At 55.9% G+C, this 15601-nt stretch overlaps 1 protein-coding gene and 1 long non-coding RNA gene across 2 annotated transcripts in view; one reads left to right on the forward strand and one right to left on the reverse strand.

The window, feature by feature from the left end:
* The window catches only part of LOC146351847 (uncharacterized), a 1244848-nt gene that overhangs the window by 757648 nt on the left and 471599 nt on the right, over positions 1–15601 (reverse strand). The window lies entirely within an intron of this gene.
* STOML2 (stomatin like 2) lies at positions 5990–14734 on the forward strand. The gene is made up of 10 exons (XM_084832760.1): positions 5990–6066; positions 6324–6476; positions 7873–7972; positions 8977–9035; positions 9424–9525; positions 9620–9754; positions 10209–10353; positions 12601–12680; positions 13491–13619; positions 14429–14734. The coding sequence occupies exons 1-10, from the start codon at positions 6010–6012 to the stop codon at positions 14546–14548; spliced, it is 1080 nt and encodes a 359-aa protein (XP_084688886.1). The 5' UTR covers positions 5990–6009; the 3' UTR covers positions 14549–14734.

Here is a 15601-nt window from a genome sequence, read left to right on the forward strand (position 1 = left end):
GCAGGGGAGATGCTCCAGCCCCTTGATCATTTTAGTTGCCCTATTCTGCACTTTTCCTAACTCAACAATATCCTTTTTTAGGTGTGGTGAACAGAACTGTACACAGTATTCTAAGTGTGGGTGCACTATAGATTTGTATAAGGGGAATATGATCTTGGCAGTTCTGTTTTCAATGCCTGACACAGAATTTGCCTGTTTCACAGCAGCTGCGCACTGATCATTTCATTGAGCTGTCCACCACAACCCCGAGATCTCTTTCTTCGTCAGTCACTGCTAGCTTGGATCCCATCTACATACACCTGCACTCCTCTAAGTGACATCTCTACCTTTGCCTTCTATTGTATCAGTTCCTTGTCTTTAAAAGAAAGGATAGAAACTGTGAGTGACAAACTGAGGACAAAACACCTTAAAGTGAGGGTCACTGAGCTTTCTATTAATAATGAAAAGAATCAATGCCCTGTGGGGAGATGTAAAGTGTTGTGCATGATGGATGGTTATGTGGGAGGGTGGGGAGTGCCTGTTCCCTGCAGATTTAATGGAGCTTCATCTTTGGAGAAGGACACTCAGGAATAAGGTGCATCTCCTAACTGTTCCCTAGAAAGGACAGAGTACCTTGAGGAATCTGATGGACTCTCAATGTTAATTTAGCAATCATCACTGGCAGTTTCCCAGGAGTATTGAGGAACAGCTTACAATGGGTTTCAGCTAGGAATGCTTGAGTGAGCTATATCCCACTAACCAGGAGAAAGTGGGGCAAATGCTGCCTAGTGAGTGATCCGTTTGTGAAGGCACACTTAACTCATGGATGTTGCAATCCTGTGGAAAGAAACGGGGACCTCCAAGAATGCTGTTGGACTCCAGCTTAGTTGTGGGTCCACAGGCTGGCCAAGTCACCTTCCCTTATTTCCAGCTTTCTACCTGTGAAACCAGAATAACATTGTGGATCCTCATGAAACCTTGTTTTACAGCATGTTTGATGGTCTTCCAAGTGCTACAGGGCACTGTCATGGAAGATTCTCCTTTACAGCAAATTACATTGACAAATCTGTAGGGCTGAGAATGAATAAGGACTGCAGTGGCTGATTAGGCCTATTGAAATGTTTTACTGGATGCATTTATATCCCATCCTTCCACTACTGTCCTAGCACCAAGGTAGCTTGCAACATCAAAGAACCATGAAAATTAACAGATTTTTAAAACAATACAATTAATAAAAGAGGATAGTGGTCAAATAAAATGTAAGAACAGGGATCATTACCATCTAACTTGACAGGGCAAATGCCAGGCCAAGAAAGAAGAGACCAAACTGACCTCTTGAGGTAGGGAGCTCCATAATCAACATGTGGCTCAGAGAAGGCCTGCGTCCAGCATCCCAATAGTCATGCCTCATCTGCTGTCGGGAAGTGGAGAAGGGTCTCTCCTGTGGATCCTATTTACTGGTTACATTTTTCTCAACTTCCTTACAAGGAGCTCCAGGCAGTGTATGTAGTGCCTCTCCCCCATTTTATGCTTATGACAACCCTGTGAGATAGGTTAGGGTGAGAGTTGGTGGCTGGCCCAAGGTCACCTGGCCCAGTAAGCTTCATGGCCGGGGGGGGGGGGGGGGATCTGAAGCTGGATCAACCCTGGCCTAATCTGACACTCTTAACCAATACACTGCACTAAGGAGTGGGCAGGATGGTGTCAGAGGAGACTACTCTTTAGGCACAATCCTGGCCCAAAGCCATTAAGGGCTTTAATGGTAATGGCCGGCATTTTGTATTGAGCCTGGGAGCCAGTGCAGCTGTTCTTGATAACTGCAACAACAACACTTTCTTAGTTACCTTTCTCTTTAAAAAGACCCAAGGAAACCTACAACAAAATTACTAATGCATTCAAAATATGCCACAGCTAAAAGCACATTAAAATGCTGAAACATAATAAAATAATGAAAACATCTGTGCGGAATAAAAAGCCTTCAAGTGGCTGGGAGTGTTCCGCAGTCTGGGTGGGGGCACCGCTGAAAAGGCCCTCTTCCTTGTTCTGAGGGATGGGAGTCAGATGCTCCCAAGGGTGAGCTGACTGCCCACCAGAAGCCTTGCAGCCACTCTTGTGACCAATTTAAGTTTCCAGCAACAATAACATAACATACTACTAACATAAGATAATATACTACTGGGGAAGAGCAGAGGGAATTTCCAAATAGCGCCAGAAAGAGTGAAGCGGCTGGGCCAAAGCCGAAGGGACACTCAGCTGTGGATGTGTGTGGTGGTGAAAAGAAAGTCCGATGCTGTAAAGAACAATATTGTTTAGGAACCTGGAATGTAAGATCAATGAATCAAGGTAAGCTGGAGGAGGTCAAACATGAGATGGCAAGATTGAACATCGACATCTTGGGAATCAGCGAACTAAAATGGACAGGCATGGGCGAATTTAATTCAGGTGACCATCATATCTACTACTGTGGGCAAGAATCCCTTAGAAGAAATGGAGTAGCACTCATAGTCAACAAAAGGGTGGGAAAAGCAGTACTGGGGCACAATCTCAAAAACGATAGAATGATCTCAGTACGAATCCAAGGCAAACCATTCAACATCACAGTAATTCAAGTCTATGCCCCAACCACTGATGCCGAAGAAGCTGAGGTTGATGGGTTCTATGAAGACCTACAACACCTTCTAGAACTCACACCAAAAAAAGATGTCCTCTTCATCATAGGGGATTGGAATACTAAAGTAGGAAGTCAAGAAATCACCGGGATAACAGGCAGGCATGGCCTTGGTGTGCAAAATGAAGCAGGACAAAGGCTAATAGAGTTTTTCCAAGAGAACACACTGATCAGAGCAAACTCTTTTCCAACAGCACAAGAGGCGACTCTACACATGGACATCACCAGATGGTCAATATCGAAATCAGATTGAGTATGTCCTTTGCAGCCGAAAAAGGAGAAGCTCCATACAGTCAGTAAAAACAAGACCTGGAGCTGACTGTGGCTGAGATCCTGAGCTTATTACAAAATTTCAGCTTAAATTGAAGAATGTAGGGAAAACCACTAAACCATTCAGGTATGACCTCAATCATATCCCTTATGAATTATACAGTGGAGGTGAGGTATAGATTTGAGGGATTAGACCTGATAGACAGAGTGCCTGAGGAACTATGGACAGAGGTCTGTAACAGTGTTCAGGAGGCAGCAACTCAATCCATCCCAAAGAAAAAGAAATGCAAGAAAGCCAAGTGGCTGTCTGATGAGGCTTTACAAGTAGCTGAGGAAAGAAGGGAAGCGAAAAGCAAGGGAGAAAGGGGAAGATATATCCAACTGAATGCAGAGTTCCAGGGAACAGCAAGGAGAGGCAAGAAGGCCTTCTTAAATGAACAATGCAAAGAAATCGAGGAAAACAACAGAATGGGAAAGAGTAGAGATCTCTTCAAGAAAATCGGAGATCTCAAGGGAACGTTTTGTGCAAAGACGGGCATGATAAAGGACAAAGAAGGCAGGGACCTAACAGAAGCGGATGAGATTAAGAAGAGGTGGAAAGAATACATGGAAGAACTGTACAGGAAAGAGCTGAATGTCCCTGACAGCCATGATAGTGCGGTCACTGAACTTGAGCCGGACATCCTCGAGAGTGAAGTCAAGTGGGCCTTAGGAAGCATTACTAACAACAAAGCTAGCGGAGGTGACCGTATTCCAGCTGAGCTATTTCAAATCCTAAAAGATGATGCTGTTAAAGTGCTGCACTCAATATGCCAACAAATTTGGAACACTCAACAGCGGCCACAAGACTGGAAAAGGTCAGTTTACATTCCAATTCCAAAGAAGGGCAACACCAAAGAGTGTACAAACTACCGTACAATTGCGCTCATTTCACATGCCAGCAAGGTTATGCTCAAAATCCTACAAGCTAGGCTTCAGCAGCATGTGAACTGAGAACTACCGGAAGTACAAGCTGGGTTTCGAAGAGGCAGAGGAACTAGAGATCAAATCGCCAACATTCGCTGGATCATGGAGAAAGCAAGAGAATTCCAGAAAAACGTCTATTTCTGCTTCACTGACTATGCTAAAGCTTTTGATTGTGTGGATCGCAACAAACTGTGGCAAATTCTGAAAGAGATGGGAGTACCAGACCACCTTGTGGTCTCCTGAGAAACCTGTATGAGGGTCAAGAAGCAACAGTAAGAACCGGACATGGAACAACCGATTGGTTCAAAATTGGGAAAGGAGTACGATACGGCTGTATATTGTCGCCCTGCTTATTTAATTTATATGCAGAGTACATCATGAGAAATGCTGGGTTGGATGAAAGATTGCTGTAAGAATTATCAACAACCTCAGATCCGCAGCTGATACCACCCTAATGGCAGAAAGCGAAGAGGATCTCAAGAGCCTCTTGTTGAGGGTGAAAGTGGAGAGTGCAAAAGCTGGTTTGAAACTCAACATTAAAAAAATGAAGATCATGGCATCTGGCCCCATCACTTCCTGGCATATGGAAGGGGAAGAAATGGAAGCAGTGACAGATGTTATTTTCTTGGGCTCCAAGATCACCGCAGACGGTGACCGTAGCCATGAAATTAAAAGACGCTTGCTCCTGGGGAGGAAAGCTATGGCAAACCTCGACAGCATAGTAAGAAGCAGAGACATCACCTTGCCGACAAAGGTCCGTCTAATCAAAGCTATGGTTTTCCCCGTAGCAACGTATGGCAGTGAGAGCTGGACTATAAGGAAGGCTGAGCGCCGAAGAATTGATGCTTTCGAACTGTGGTGCTGGAGAAGACTCTCACGAGTTCCCTGGACTGCAAGGAGGTCCAATCAGTCCATCCTAAAGGAAATCAACCCTGAGTGCTCATTGAAGGACAGATACTGAAGCTGACGCTCAAATATTTTGGCCACCTAATGCGAAGAGAAAACTCTCTGGAAAAGACCCTGACGCTGGGAAAGACTGAAGGTAAAAGGAGAAGGGAACGGCAGACTGAACAACTGAACAACAACACCACACAAACAGATGACATCATCCTTAGCTGAGAGGAGTGGAGGTATTCCCCTTACTCCATTCTGAATTGGGGAGGCATTCAAAACACCTGCATATGTGTGTGTGTGTGTGCGCGCGCGCGCGCGCGCCTCTAAAACAAGCAGCAGTCTTCGAACAATTAATTCTTCCAACCCTATTATTCTATGATTCTATTCTATGACTGAAGCTGAAGGTCAATTATTTTGGCCACCTAATGCGAAGAGAAAACTCCCTGGAAAAGACCCTGATGCTGGGAAAGACTGAAGGCAAAAGGAGAAGGGGACGGCAGAGGATGAGATGGCTAGATAGCATCACCGATGCAATGAATATGAACCTGAGCACACTCCGGGAGAGTGCTCAGGACAGGAAGGCCTGGCGTGCTCTGGTCCGTGGGGTCGCGAAGGGCCGGACGCGACTGAACAACAACATAAGAGCCGTGCTGGTCAGACCCGGGGTCCCCTAGTCCAGCATTCTGTTCAGCCAGCGGCCACGGGAAGCCCGCCGGGAGGCCGCGCCCGCGCATCTCCCCCAGCAGCTGGCCGGAGAAGCATCTGCCCCACCCCCGTCGGAGCGTCCACGGCGGGGGCCGCCGCTCCGTGCCGCGCGAAGCCCGTCCGCCTCCCTGCCCGAGTCCCGCCGCCGCACGGGAGGCCGCGCTGCGTTCCGGCAGCGGGGAGGGTCGCGCCAGCGCCGCCCCACAGGCCTGTGCAGCGGCCCAGCGCGCCGCCGGCGCCCGCCCGAGCTTGGCCGCCGCAGGGCCGGGCTGCGGATCGCCCGCGCCGCGGCGCCCCGGATCCGCCGGCCCGCGGCCGCCCGGCGCGCGCTCCGCCTCGCGGGCTGTTCGGGCAGCGGGCCGAGCGCCGAGCGCGGCCGGGGCGGCGCGCCGCTCTCCGCTGCGCCCGGCGCGGCGCCGGCTCGGCGGGCGGCCAGGCGGAGGGGCTCGCGGGCGCCCGGAGCCGCGGCCGGAAGCGCGGCTCTCCGGCGGAAGGCGCGCGGCGGGCGCTTCCGGGCGGGCGCGGCGATGCTGGCGGCGCGGCGGGCGGCAAGCGGGGCCGCCGCGGGGCTGCTCGCGCGGCAGGTGGGCGAGGCGGAGGGGCGGCGGCCGCCTCGGGACCAGCGCCGCGGCCTGGCCGGCCCGCCCCGGCGCTGCCTCGGGCTCCGCGGGCGGGCGGGCGCGTGCGGGCCGCGGGCCCGCCTGGCCGAGCCGGGCCGCGCCCTGCCGGCACGGGCGGGCCCCGCGTGGAGCCCGGGGGGGGGGGGCGGGCCGGGCCCCTGCGCCGCGCGCCGCCCTCCTCGCGGCGGAGCTCTCACGCCGCCTTTCCCGCCCGCCCGCAGAGCGCCAGGCGGCCCTCGCCCACCGCGCGGCTGGCCGGGGCGCCCCGGAGGTGGGCCTCCAGCCTGCCCGTGAACACGGCGGTCCTCTTCGTGCCCCAGCAGGAGGCCTGGGTGGTGGAGCGGATGGGCAAGTTCCACCGCATCCTGGAGCCGGTAAGGCCAGCCCTGCCCGGCGCGGGCGGCGGCGCGCGCGGCCTTCAGGGAGGGAGGCGCTGCGGAATGGGTTTTCCTCTCCCCGAAGCCCCCACCTGCTCCCCAGATTGCGCTGGAGGGCTGAGGGCCCCCCGCGGATTGGCAGCTCGGGGGCTGCGGGGAGGCGGAGAGGACAGGGATGGCTGGCAAGGGTTGGACCCCACCCGGCACCTGCAAAGCGCATGTGCAAGGACGAGGGAGCCCTGCCTTCGCCGGAGGACGGCTGCTACGCCTGCCTTCTGTGACCCCTGGAAGTGGGGCTGGGGCGCTGGGGGAGGAGGCGTCAAACGCTGGGCCTGATCCGGTCCTTGATGGATCCCGCAGCTTCAGGTAGCGTTCCAAGGCCCTGGTTTTGTGCGCGTGGCCTTGGGAGTTACGCCCCGTGGAACAAGAGCGGGATTTAGCTCCGCGCAAGCGTGCGCAAGATTTGGCCGCCGGATTTTCAGCAGAGGGCTGGGGCTCTGGCGGGGCGATATGGGGGGCTTAACCCCTTTCTCATTGGCTCCTGACTTCAGGGCTTGCTCAGGAGGAGGGGCCGTGGCTCCGTGGTAGGTCACGTGCTTCTCACGCAGATTTGATTCCTGGCATCTCTAGGTAGGGCTAGAGAGGAATCCTGCCTGAAACCCTGGAGAGCCGTTGCCGCCAGCCAGCGTTGACAGTGCTGGACTAGATGGACTGAGGGTCTGCCTGCAGAGCAGCTTCCAGTGTTCCGCCTTGGAACACGTCCTGCAGCCTCTTAATGTCCGGTAGATGATGCTGCTACTGCATCTCCGGCTCCACAGTCGAGTAGGAAGGGGAAACCCTGCGCTCCCAGACCTCTTCTCCTACATGCGTCTGCTGTGAATTCTGCCCCCTTGTGTTCAGTGGAGCTGCCTCCTTGGTTAGCGTGCCTTCACATCGCACCTCCAGAGAGTGGCGCTGTGGTTGTTGTTCAGTCGTGTCCGACTCTTTGTGACCCCGTGGACCACAGCACGCCAGGCCCTCCTGTCCTGCGCTCTCTCCCGGAGTGTGCTCAAGTCCATGTTCATTGCATCGGTGATGCTACCTAGCCATCTCCTCCTCTGCCGTCCCCTTCTCCTTTTGCCTTCAATCTTTCCCAGCATCAGGGTCTTTTCCAGGGAGTTTCCTCTTCGCATTCGGTGGCCAAAATATCTGAGCTTCAGGCGCTGTGGTACCCGTTATAAAATCATAAACTCAGGGGCCTCTTGAGCAGTTGCCCACATTGAGCGTTTCAGGCTCTGTCTACAATCCAAGATGGGGTTTTGCTTCCTAATCTAAGAACCAATCTGAGGCAGGTAATAAGGAGGAAGAGGTGACTATCCTGGAGAAAGACGCCCCCCCTGCTCTTCCTTACCAGGGGCTGAACTTCCTCATCCCACTTCTGGATCGCATCCGCTACGTACAAAGCCTCAAAGAAATCGTCATCAATGTGCCGGAGCAGTCGGCTGTTACCCTTGGTGAGAAGCTCCAGCTGGGGAGGAACAGAGCCGAGTGGGGCTGGTGCCTGAGTGGGTTGTGCATTGAGCCGTCTAGGAGACTTCTAGCTCTGTCCAGGCCAGCAAAGCCTCTCTCCATGCTAGGCTTTACTGGGATGCCATTGTTCAGGTGCAGCATTATGTAGACGGCTGGCATAATCACAGAGTGCTGCTTGTCTGTGTTCATGGCAAGTCTGAGCCACTGGATTGATGTGCATCAAGAAGAGTCAGCCAAGTGGCTGTAGTGTGGACCGTGGGCGAGGGCGAAGGGATTCGGTTCTTGTGAGTCCCAGAGTCTGGACTGTGAGCGTCACAAGCGCTGAACGGTCCATGGTCTGGCAAGCCATCACAGCAGGAAGCCCTGCGGTGGTGCCCAGAGGGGCACCGGCGGCCCCGCACAGCTGGGCTACTGTGATCATCTCGAGAGGGGTGTGGGGGGAACAGTTGCCTGAGGGGGGGATGGCTGGGCAATCTTTGCCGCTCCGTGCTCTGAGTGGCCGATGCAAATGCCGGGCAGGCTGGGCTTTGCGTAGAACTTGGATGTGGGGCTGTGGGGTCTGCCAGCATTGAGGATCGCTCAGTTCCGCAGCTGGGGGAGGTTCTTTGTCGTCAGGCAACTCAAGAGATAATAACCTACTCTTTATCTGCGGATGCCCCTGCTGCCATATGACTTGTAGTGCTTACATTCAGCCCCCTTCTGAGGAGAGCCCGCCCCCTTCTTAAAGCAGCCTGGCCCAGGGCTCGGCCTGGCTCCGAGAAAGTCGACGATCCTTACGCTGTTGTGTGTGTGTCCCCCCCACCATGCGTTTTGTTGTGCCTGTTTGCAGGACCTTTGCTGCTTTGTCTTTTCTCTTGCTTAGGGAAGCTACGGTCTCCTTGAGACTCCCTGCACATATCCCTGCTGGATCTGTTTCCCAGCCTTTGGGCCTCCTGCCTGGCTTTATCCTGCTTGTCCCCCTGAAGTTCTCCTCCCTTTGTTCTGGCAGATAATGTGACCCTCCAGATAGACGGTGTCCTCTACCTGCGCATCATGGACCCCTACAAGGTAGCACCTCACCTGGTGGGCGGAGCTGGGAACTGGCGTTGGCCTCATCAAGCCAGAGGCTTTTAGGAGCCCACCTGGGGCACAGGAAAGGAGTACGGAGTCTGGGCTTTTATGGCTGCCTCTGATTCATTGCTGTCATCTGAAGCAAAGGTTGGGAGTGGGCAGAGGAGACAGCGAGGAGGGTCTGTGGGGTCACTGCTTAGGTTGCTGGGCTCTTCTGGGGCTGGGCTGGGAGGGCAAAGGTCTTTTCCCGTTGGACTCATGCAGCTCGCCCTTGGCCCTGGATGTGCTGTGCTGGGGACAGGAGGCTGATGGAGTTCTGGGTGGCCGGGGCTGGCTTCTCGGCCGTTCCCTCCGACCCCTCCCAATCTCCCCCTTCCTCTTCCAGGCTAGCTATGGAGTGGAGGACCCAGAGTATGCTGTGACCCAACTTGCGCAGACCACCATGCGGTCGGAGCTGGGCAAGCTGTCCCTCGACAAAGTATTCCGGGTGAGCGAAGGGGGGGGCGGGGGAGAGGTGCCCCAGCAGGGCGCCTTTCTGCCGCTTTGCCGCTGGCCTCTCTGACCCAGCCTTCCTGGTCCAGGAGCGCGAATCCCTCAACGCTAGCATCGTGGACGCCATCAACCAGGCCTCGGACTACTGGGGCATCCGCTGCCTGCGCTATGAGATCAAGGACATCCATGTGCCGCCACGAGTGAAGGAGTCCATGCAGATGCAGGTCAGGCCGCCCCCATGGGTATCTTGGCCTTCCTTGGAGGAGAGGCTTGTCTGCGGCCCAGCCTCCCTGCCCCCCGTCTGCCTGGGGCATGGCCGTAGCTAAAAGCAGGCCGCCTCTGGCCCAGGGACTCTGCAGGCTGTGCTGGTGGCTCATCTTGGCGCCGTGCAATGCAGAGCATCCCCCTGCCCTCAGGTTGCGCTCGGTGAGGGGCTGTGGCTTGGCTCAGGCCCCTTCCTCCCCAGGGCTGGGGATTGGCACTGTTGCTGGGGGCAGGGGCCAAAGGAGCAGACGTTTCCACGGCTTATCGTAATGCATTGGAGGGAGCTGCCTATGCTCCAAAGAATTGTGGGAGCAGTGCAGTCTGTGGCTCCGTGCTGGGCTCTCTGTCTGCGTCCCCCCAGGAGTCCTGCGGGAAGAGGAGGGAAGGTTCCCCAAAGCGCGGTCTGCTTTCCAGGTGGAGGCTGAGCGGCGCAAACGGGCGACTGTGCTGGAGTCCGAGGGCACCCGGGAGTCAGCCATCAATGTGGCGGAAGGCCAGAAGCAGGCCCAGATCCTGGCCTCTGAGGCAGAGAAGGCAGAGCAGATCAATCAAGCCGCTGGTATTTCCCCACTTACTCATTGTTGCGTTTCTGCCCCTCCTTTCTTCCATCGTGGAACTCGGGGCAGCTCCAGGGGGCTCCCAGGGGGGCTCCCCTCTGAGCAGTGACCAGGCCCAGACCTGCTCCGCTCCAGCAGGGCGGCTGCCTCCTGTGCCTTGAGGCCAGGCCCTGCTCTGAGAGTAGCTGTGGGGCAGGAGCAGAGGGGAAGTCTCTTGGGAGGGGTGTGGGGGTGGGACTCTGCCAGGAGACAGCCGAGACTACCAGCCATGTGCCCCTTCCATGCCAACTCCTGGGCCGGACTCCGAGCCTGATGTTTGTGGAGCAGCGTCTGTAAGGAATGATGAGGGAGAGGAGGTGAGGTCTGCCCAGGGGAGGTGATGTGGAGATAGTTGGGGAGGTGAGAAAGAGCTGGAAGCCCGAACAGAGGAGCAGCTGTCCAAGCGAGGGAGGCCAGCCATGAGCCAGGAGGGCCGCCTCTGTCTCACCGGGATGACTGCGAGGTCTAGAAGCTTGTGGTCAAGGACAGATGCTCTTGGAGATACTGTTTTTGTGGAGAATATTCCGTTACAAGCCAGAGAAGACAAAGTGGCTCCACCCGGTCCAGCAGAACCCCAAAACAGCTCTCTGTTCTTCTTTGCTTGAACTTGATGTTGTCCCCATCTTCAAAAAGGGCAAGGGGGAGGAGCCTGGGAACTGCAGACCAGTCAGTCTGGCGTCAATCCCTGGGAAAATTCTGGAGCAGATGATAAAGCAATCGGTGTGTAAGCACCTTGAAAACAATGCAGTGATTACTCGAAGCCAACATGGACTTGTCAAGAACAAATCCTGCCAGACTAATCGGATCTCATTTTTTGATCGGGTGGCCTCCCGTATGGACTGTGGGAATGCTGTGGACATCATATACCTCGACTTCAGCGAAGCTTTCGACAAAGTGTCCCATGATGTCGTGATGAGCAAACTAGCTCAAAGTGGGCTAGATGGAACAACGGTCAGGTGGATCCACAGTTGGCTGCAGAGTTGGATTCAAGGAGTGCTTATTGGTTCGATTTGCTCGGGCTGGGGGGAGGTGGCAGGTGGGATGCCACAGGGCTCAGTCCTAGGCCTGGCACTCTTCAACATGTTTATTGATGACTTGAAGGAGGAGGTGCAGGGAATGCTTGTTGGGTTTGCAGAGGACACAAAATTGGGCCAGATTGCTGGTGCTCTGGAGGATGGAGACAGAATAAAGGGGGGTCTTGATGGGCTGGAGCACTGGGCAGGGAACAGCACAATGAGATTTGATGGGGATGGATGCCAGGTTCTGCACCGAGGAGGGAGAGTCCAGATGCACAGTTGCAGGATGGGCGATACTTGGCTCAGCGGTGCTGCAGGCGCGAGGGATCTTGGAGTTGTGGATCATGGGCTGAACGTGGGCTGGCAGTGTGATGTGGCTGCAGGAGGCGGATGCTAGTTTGGGCTGCATTGGTGGAGGCATGGCTGGTTCTCCTCTGCTCAGCACTGGTTGGGCCTCGTCTTGAGTGCTGTGTCTAGTTCTGGGCACCACGCTTGAAGAAGGATGCAGACAAACTGAAGAGGGTTCAGAGGAGGGCGGTGAGGATGATCCAGGGGCTGGAAACAAAGCCCCGTGAGGAGAGACTGAAAGAGCTGCACATGTTTGGCCTTGAGAAGACTGAGGGGAGGTATGATAGCGCTCTTCAAGCACTTGAAAGGTTGTCACAGAGCGGAAGGCCAGGATCTCTTCTTGATCATCCCAGACTGCCGAACACGGAATCATGGGCTCAAGTGACAGGAAGCCAGATTCGGGCTGAACATCAGGAGAAACTTCCTGACTGTTAGAGCCATATGACAATGGAACCCATGACCTGGGGAGGTGGTGATGAAGCTGGGCAGCCACCTGTCAGGGGAGCTCTGACTTGGATTCCTGTACCGAGCAGGGGGTTGGACTCGATGGTCTTGTAGGCCCCTTCCAACCCCACTATTCTATGAACCTTCTGCTCTTTGGGGAGCGGGACTTTTTGCAAGATTGTGTGTGTGTGTGTGCGTGTGTGTGTGAGAGAGGAGTTTTCGGAAGGCCCTGCCTCCTTCCCAGGCTCTTACAGGTGGGTGTTTGAAGCCAAAGGTGTCCTGAGCAATCAGGGCGAGGTTCCTGGCACAGGACATTGCCTCGCTGCTGTGAGCAAAGCTCTCTTGAGAGTGCTCTTTGGGCCTGCCCTGAAGCCCCCTGACAACCCTTTGCTTCTTTTCCAGGGGAGGCCAGCGCCATCCTGGTGAAGGCTCAGGCCAAAGCGGAAGCCATCCGGCTCCTGGCGGCTGCTCTGGCACAGCAGGTGATGGTGGAGGAGGGGAGTGGGGCACCTGGGAAAGACGCTGGCTGGGCCAGGGGAGGGAGATCCCCAGTAAGGCACCCGGGGCTGAGTGGACTCTTCAGGGGCCTTGCAGCCTGCTCTTTCCTGGGGATACACCAAGCTGGCTGACAGTTGATTTCAGCCTGAATCCAGGCACTGAAATCTTGCATCTGTCCTCGTGGCTCTTCCACGTGAGGGTCCTCAGACCACAAACTCGCCTCGTTCTGCAACCCCTGTGTCTCTGGAAGGGGGATCCCGAGTCATCCTACTTGGCCAACCCCAGGTGGGAAATGGGCAGGGCATAATCCCCGGAGCCTCTGTGGGCCAAGACTTGCCTGCTACCAGTGGGATGATGGTGGGAGCATGTGCACACCCCACCCTCGCTCAGGGAGGGGTGGCGGGGGGTGGGCTGGAATCGCCATCACGCCTCTTCCGTAAGAGATCCTCTCCTCCTTTGCCAGTCTCCACATCCTCCTAGCTGACATACGGACATCCAATTTGCCAAACAGAGATGACCCAGATGCCACCTTAAGATTGCTCTGTGTGTGGGGCGCACCACACTTCTGCCTCCAAGAATAGTCCTTTTATCTCACTTCTGGGCAGGAAGAGACAGAAGCGCTTGGTTTACAAGCTAAACCATGGCAGCGACTTCTGGGGTCCTTGCCTGCCCCTCTGAAATGGCCCTCTCTTCGGTGGGGCAGTCTGGACGTAGGGGACAGGGAGTCCTGGTCGGGGCGGGCTTTTCTCCCTCCCTGTTCACTGCCCTTCTGTCTCATCTCCCCCGGCCCCAAGAACGGCAACTCAGCCGCGTCGCTGTCTGTGGCGGAGCAGTACGTGAGCGCCTTCTCCAAGCTGGCGAAAGAGTCCAACACCATCCTCCTGCCATCCAGCACAGGAGACGTTACCAGTATGGTTGCTCAGGTCAGTTTGTTGGGCAAGGAAGCTGGCCGCTGATGTGGGCCCTGTTGGCAGCAGTGTTACTGGGGGCTGTGAGAAGGTTGGGGGGCCTTCATCTGCAAGAACGCGGCCGCGCGGGCTTTTCAGCCACCACAGGGGCAGATTCGGGTTCCACCTCCCAATAGTGTGAAGGGGCTGATTCTGCAGGCTAAAGTGAGCCACTTAGGGCAGGCGCGATCCTGTGCATGTCTGGACAGAAGGCAAGTCCTACAACTCCCAGCATACAATGCTGGAAATTTTAGGGCTTTTTTCTATCTAAGCATGCACAGGATCACGCCCTGAGCGTCTAAGGCATTGAACGATTGACCAAGGGAACAAGCTGCCTGTAAGGTGGCACGGTTTCCTTTGGGGTGGGGGGCAGGTGGGTGTCCATTGGGGAGGGGATGCCTTTTCTTGGGTCAGCGTAGATGACTTGCAGCCGGATTTCACCCAGAGCGAAGCATGCCTGGCCCCATGGAGGCTGGTGGCCTTGACCACACCACGCTCTGCCTGCACCCAGGCCGCGGGTGCGAGGGACGGCAGGCTGGGCGGGAGAGCTGTGGCTGGCCGGTTGGCCCAGGGCCTGGAAACTGGCTTCCGATCTTGCCCCCTGCTGGGCATGTTGCCCTGGCGCGCTCCCAGGCCCAGCGGGGTGGGGTGGCTCGTCTGGCAAGCCCCTTTTGCAAATGCAAAGCTGCCCGGCAGGATTGGAGCCCATCCCTGCAGCGCTCTTTCTCCTGTCCTGGGAGCGGTGGAGGAGGGCGCTCTGACCTTGTCTGCTCTCTCCTCTCCAGGCAATGGGGATCTACAGCAGCCTGAGCAAGGCCCAGCTGGCCGAGGCCGTGGCAGCCCCCCCGTCCCAGCAGCCCTCAAGCACAGAGTATCCTGAGTTGGAGCAGCCCAGTGGCAGCTAACGGAGAGGTCTGCGGATGTGGCAGCAGGCCGGCCCCTTGCACCCGCTATGAGCCGGCCCTCCAGTCTCTGCCCTTGGACTCCCCCCCCCCCCCCCGGTTTGTTTCTAATTTGGATGCAATCATGTAATAAAAGGAGACAGCAAAGGCCCCGTGTGGGGTCTTGTGCTGGCACGGCAAATGAGAGTGTTTCTAGCCTGATACAGGCCTTTCAGCAGCAAGAGGAGAGAAATTCTCCGCTCATCTGCCTGGAAGTCAGCAGCAGGGCCTGGAGCCTTTGGCCCAGTGCACTCAGCCAGGCTGAGGGCCAGGGCTGGGCCCACTCCGGAGTGACCTTGGCTGCTGCTAGGGCCTGCCTGCTTGCCGCATTCGTCCAGGAAGGATTTGCACCCTTGCTCCTGCTGTAGCCTTGGGGCGGTGGAGCTGCCCGCATCCACTGGAGTTCTTTGCCCCATGACTTGATCCTGCCTGGCGGAAGAGCCCCTTCTGCTTTCTTGCGGTGTTGGTTTGGGGAAGAGGTGTGTTCAGCTCCAGTTGTGTATCCCTCTCTCCTGGGTACCACCCAGTGGTCCAGACACTCTGCCCTGTGGGATGCAGGGCCTCAGGTTTCATAGCATGAGCGTGGGAGCAGCAAAATGCCCTGGCCTGGCTTGCCTGCCCTGGATCCTGTAGCAGGACGGGTTGCTCCCCTCTCCCACAGCTGCTTGCAGGTTTTGGCCTAGGCTGGTGCTTTGAGAAGGGAGGTGAGTGTCTGGGCAAGGGGACCAGAGTGCCGCCTCCCTCCCTCGGCCCCGTGGGCACGCACTGCTTGGCGGGAGGAGCACATGGCCTGCCTCTCCAGGGCTGGAGCCTTGATTCGGCATGCTGGCCCTTGTGGTTCTGAATCAAGGGTGGCCCTCACGCCCTATGGTCCCTTGGGTGTTGGGTTCTCTCCAGCCGTTGAAGGCTTTGCTTGCAGCCTCTGTTTATTATGAACATGTATACACCACTTACTTGCTCAGAAGCCATCAAGGTGCAGTGCACAGCAACTTAGGACAGTAAAAATAACATCAAAAC

This window comes from Heloderma suspectum, chromosome 2 (assembly GCF_057233095.1).
Source record: "Heloderma suspectum isolate Gila_16-S chromosome 2, 16-S_ref, whole genome shotgun sequence".
Lineage (NCBI taxonomy): Eukaryota > Metazoa > Chordata > Lepidosauria > Squamata > Helodermatidae > Heloderma > Heloderma suspectum.